This window comes from Miniopterus schreibersii (assembly GCF_964146895.1).
Source record: "Miniopterus schreibersii genome assembly, chromosome: 19".
Taxonomy (NCBI): domain Eukaryota; kingdom Metazoa; phylum Chordata; class Mammalia; order Chiroptera; family Miniopteridae; genus Miniopterus; species Miniopterus schreibersii.
Window position 1 is genome coordinate 23,777,823 of NC_138119.1, and position 4,720 is coordinate 23,782,542.

At 43.2% G+C, this 4,720-nt stretch overlaps 1 protein-coding gene across 5 annotated transcripts in view; it reads right to left on the minus strand.

Annotated features, from left to right (window-relative positions):
• The window catches only part of TPR (translocated promoter region, nuclear basket protein), a 57,604-nt gene extending 52,950 nt beyond the window's left edge, over nucleotides 1-4,654 (minus strand). For all 5 annotated transcript variants that reach the window (XM_081121392.1, XM_081121393.1, XM_081121391.1 and 2 more), the window contains exons 1-4: nucleotides 4,445-4,654; nucleotides 3,773-4,081; nucleotides 2,228-2,332; nucleotides 887-960 (exon numbers count right to left, since the gene is read on the minus strand). In XM_081121392.1, the coding sequence (XP_080977518.1) occupies nucleotides 887-960; nucleotides 2,228-2,332; nucleotides 3,773-4,081; nucleotides 4,445-4,514 (558 nt within the window). In that variant the 5' untranslated portion in view covers nucleotides 4,515-4,654. The remainder of the gene's footprint in view (nucleotides 1-886; nucleotides 961-2,227; nucleotides 2,333-3,772; nucleotides 4,082-4,444) is intronic.
• Nucleotides 4,655-4,720: the final 66 nt, after the last annotated feature.

A 4,720-nucleotide genomic window follows, 5' to 3' on the forward strand; every position in this document is an offset into this window, starting at 1 on the left:
ATATGCTTTTGAGTCATAAGTAGCAATTCTCAAGCCCAAGCCAAGAGTATCGATTGTTCTTAAAACAAAACAAAAAACAAAGAAACTACTGTTAATATAGGGAGTTGAAAAACAATTACATTACCTTTGTTTTACCTGCATTTTTCTGCTCATAAATAGAGCATTTCACATTGCCATTAACCATTTATGCAGCTTTCCTGTTTTTTAAAAATTGCTTTGCCCATTTTCCCTCTTAACTTTTTCTTGTGCCTTTCAAACTCAAATCAAATGCAAATTTTAAAAAAGCAATGGAAAAGAGTCTAAAGTGCCTTCTGGTTAAAGAATCACAGGGCATGACCACTCAGACAAATTGGCTAACAACCCTTGTAATTGCATTCGGTCTGCTATTCATAACACTAATCTAAGGAAGTGGTTTCGGATGTGAACCCACTCATATGCCCAACTGTATCACAATACTTGACACAGTGCCTGGGCAACAGTCCGCATTAAGTAGGCAATTTCTGAGAGAAAGTAAAGATGGAAGGCAGGTAGATAAGGGGGCGAGTAGATAGATAGATGGACCTCGGAATATCTATCCTACGTCTAATTCTATGGGACTACACTTAAAATGATAATTTAAAAAATCACAACCTAAGAGTGCTTCAGAGCTAAAAACAAGTGTTTTTTAAATAACAAATACCAATATATTCAAAGGAGTAAAAGAAATGTCCAATCTATCAATAAAACATAAAGATCCAACTAAGAAATTTATGTATACATGTTTTTGTTAGTAGCTTCTCCTAACAGAATATGTTTCATCTTCTCATTGACTAAATAACTAATAAAATCAGAATAGAAAACTTCCTGAAGTATCATGCTTATAATTATTCATAGGAATAACATTTACCTGAATGGAAATATTCTGATCCTGAGCAAATTCAAGTTCTTTGTTTTTCTCAGTTAGTGCCTTCATTTGACTGTCTGGATAAAAGGAATTTTGTGATCATACACACATAGGCTTAAAACTTGCAATGAACAGGTTTTATCCAACTGCCACCCACACATACTTTAAAATTAAGAAACTGAATCTCAGAAAGACTATTATACACCGTATTCCAAATTCATAAATATATCCCAAATTTACTGTATTTCTATCTCGTCTCCAAAATTCCATGTGATCATTCTAGCCAACATGTCTGTGTTGGTTTATCTCCATCTTCCCCTCCCTCTCCCAGATCTCATACAAGCAGATGTAATCAGTCATTTTCTTGAAATTCTTTAGCATTGCTACTGTAAAGACCTTTTTATTAGGCCAAGGCAAATCGACCTATAGATAATAAACTGGATCTAGTTACTCAATAAGTACTTATGCCCTCATTACCCATGTATCCATACCATATCATCCTATGTATGCCATGTTTTAAAAATGAGTTGTGCCAAAATTAGCTGGAAAAAAATTATGACCCAAACAAATAGCCAATGGGCACGAACCTGGTTAAGAAAGAAGGTTGAAGTTTTAACCATTCTTATTGTTAGCTTCCTGAGTTCCTAATCAAGTTAAAATCCAGCTATATCTAGTAACAAGTATTATGTCCCTACTCTACCCAGATCTTTTTTGACATTTGCTTTCTTCTACTGTAGACAAAGCAAATACATATCATCTTCCCAAGACACGTCAAAGAACTTTAACTAAGATCTTGTGTACCTTCTAGGACTTGATGTTAGAAAATGAATTAAGAAATTAGCTACTCATCTTTCACCTGAACTAGGATTAAGTAGGAAATATCCCGAGATTAAAGAATATTTACAAAAATTGTAACAAAAAGAGTTAAAACAAACGTATTGGAATAGGTTTTAATTTTTCAACAATATAAAAATAATTAAGTCACTATCTTTACCTTTTCAGTTGCATAATTGCTTTTTTCAAAATACTTTCCAACATATCACATTTGATCTGTACAGTTGTGTAAGTAGGCGGGCATGTGGTTTTAGCCATTTTATAAACAGTCAGGCACGTTTATGAGTTACATATGGCAAAAGAGCTTTAAAATAGCACTCAGAATTAGAGCCCGGGCCTCCTGACCACTAAACCCTATTTTCTTTTACGGTCTTAACCACTGAATCAAAAACCAAAATATTACCATAAATGAGAATATTTTTATATACAGTAAATGTTTCCAAAGCATACGAAGGTGTTTGAAGAGCTCAATATGCCATGAATATTATAAAGATGCAATTAAATACTTACTGAGCTTCTCTAGCTCAAGCCGCAAGCTTTGGCACTCTCGGGTTTCATTCACAAGTCTCTCCTGACTGTGGGACAGCCTCTTCTCTACCTCAAAGTACTGTTGTTCTACAGAAGAGCAGAGAAAAAAAGAAAATCAAACACAGATGTACTCACAATTTTGATACTGCTACTTATTTTTAATAAGCTTCATTTAAAAATTTAAGGCACAGGATTGGAACTGTACTCCAAGTAAGAGAATTTAGATAAAGGTAAATACATCTAGCACTGAAAATGACTTCAATATTTCCAACTGACTTATAAGCATATGACAAAAGAAAATAAGGCCTGAGGGGGATTTTACAAATTACTTGTCTGTCTATCCCACAAGATTCCAAACTTCTTCAAAGCAGGTAGCATGTCTTATCTCAGTGTTTTCCCCACACATCAGTAGACAGTTTAGCATAAAGCAGCCAAGTAAGCTTTATTAAGTGGAGAAAAATTTTAGATTAAAAAATGCTTTGTTTTAAAAGGCTTGTGTTAAAATAGCCAAAATACCAAAAGTATAAAATTATTACACTTATGTAAAAACAAATGTGTTAACTTACCACAGGAAGGGACTTGAGTATGCTGTTCAGCACTGTATCAGGCACATCAAAGGTACTCAGTATTTATTGTCAATTAATGAATAGAGTGCAGTGTACCATATTCACTTTTGGGACCCAGAAAATTCATTTTTAACACATCAACCCTATTTGATAATTAGTTTTTGAAGTAAAAATTTATTCAGAATTTTCAATCAACTTATTAAAACCCAGTACCAATTACTCCAAACAACTGATAAACCAAGGCACACAGCAGAAAGTTTGGATTTTACTAATGGTACTAGCTCTTAACCTTTCATCAAGGATGCTCAAGTCACTATTGTCGGTAACTCTGCCCTTATCTGAGGGTCTACTGCAGGTATTAATAATAGGTCTTAACATGCTCTCTGCTAAACTCCCACTTTTAGATATAAAGTCCGATATATTAAACTTATTTACTGCACGTTCGCTTCATTGCAACGCCGTCCTATGCACCTACTCATTTTTCTGAACATCTAGTTCCTCCTGGACCAGAGCAACACACACTCAAAATAAGTGCACGAAGCAGTCAATTGGCCAAAGGCCTCTGAAGGCAGGGGCCCAGACGACAGACAGGCGGAAATCACCACTGTTTTCCGTGAAACGTACAGACAGGGCACTCCCGGCTTAGACAGGGGATGCAGACTCTTTAGTCCGGTATAAACAGACCCCAAATCTTCACAACTTCTTGTTATAAGGAGACTACCCTGATTTCAAAGACAACAGACCTGACTGTGGATTCAGATTCACAAAAACAAACGAACAAAAAGGCTCCTTTCGTCTCAAAGCGTGAGAGGAGCAGGGAAGACCGGGCCCGCGGTGCCCACGGAGCGAGGACTCGGTGCTCCCAGGGACGTCGCAGCCGGAGCGGGCAGGTCAGGAGAGAGGACCAGCCTCGGCTCCGAGTCCCGCCCAGACCGCGGGGCGCGAAGAGCGTCTTACTTACCGCTCTCCACCTTAAATTTCTCGTGCCGCCCCTTCAGGCCATCGATCTCGGACTGCTGGTCGGCCAGGAACTTTTCAAGTTTGTTCTGCACAGACTTGGGCAGCTTGTTCAGTTCCGTGCGCTCCAGGACCTGCTGCAGCACCGCCGCCATGTCGGCCGGGCCGGGGGCCGCAGCGGCAGCGGCCGACGGAGCAGAAACGGAGAAGAAAGACGGAGACCAGGAGGACCCCGAAGCCTGGGCGGCCACCTCTGTCACCTCGCTCGGTGGCTCCCGCGCGCCCGCCCGCCGGAGACTCCCGCGGCGGGACCCTGGGAAATCGAGTCTTGCGTTAGCCGCGGCAGTAGCCGCGCCACTGTGCCCGCGCCCGACTGCGCGCGCACCCGCTGGAAACTGCGCACCCTGGGAAGACGAGTTCAGAGGCGGCCTCTGACCCGGACCTGCACCGGACTTCCGGCTCCCTTTTCCGCCCGCTTCCAGCCCCGTAGGACTCTGGGAAATGTATTTTTTTCTCAATGCCTCCAGCGAGCCCGAGTCCTCGCGGTCGGTTCAGCTTCCTCCTTTCTCCCCGCCCCCCGGCTCTCCTAGCCCGGCCCCGCGACCGCTCTCCGCGAGGTGGCGCCACACGGTGCTCGTTAACCCGCGGCCCCGCCTGGAAAGCAGGGCAGCCTTACCGTCCAAGCTTCTGGACGCCATGGGCAGTCCTCTTTGGCGGCTTCTAGGCACTGAGCCGCTAGAGGGCATCGGCCCCGGCAGGGCCGGACGGCAGGCAGCGGGGAAACGCCTCGCTCTCAAGGGTGCCCGGAAGGGGGCGGGGTGGCGGCCGCAGGCGCTTTGGCTGAGGCGCAGCGGGAAAGGCAGGGGGGCGGTCGCGTCATCAGTCTGCGCCGCCTGACTCGTGAGACCCTGGGTTTGGAGCGGGAAGCGAGGGGGGGGGGGACGTCCGTCGC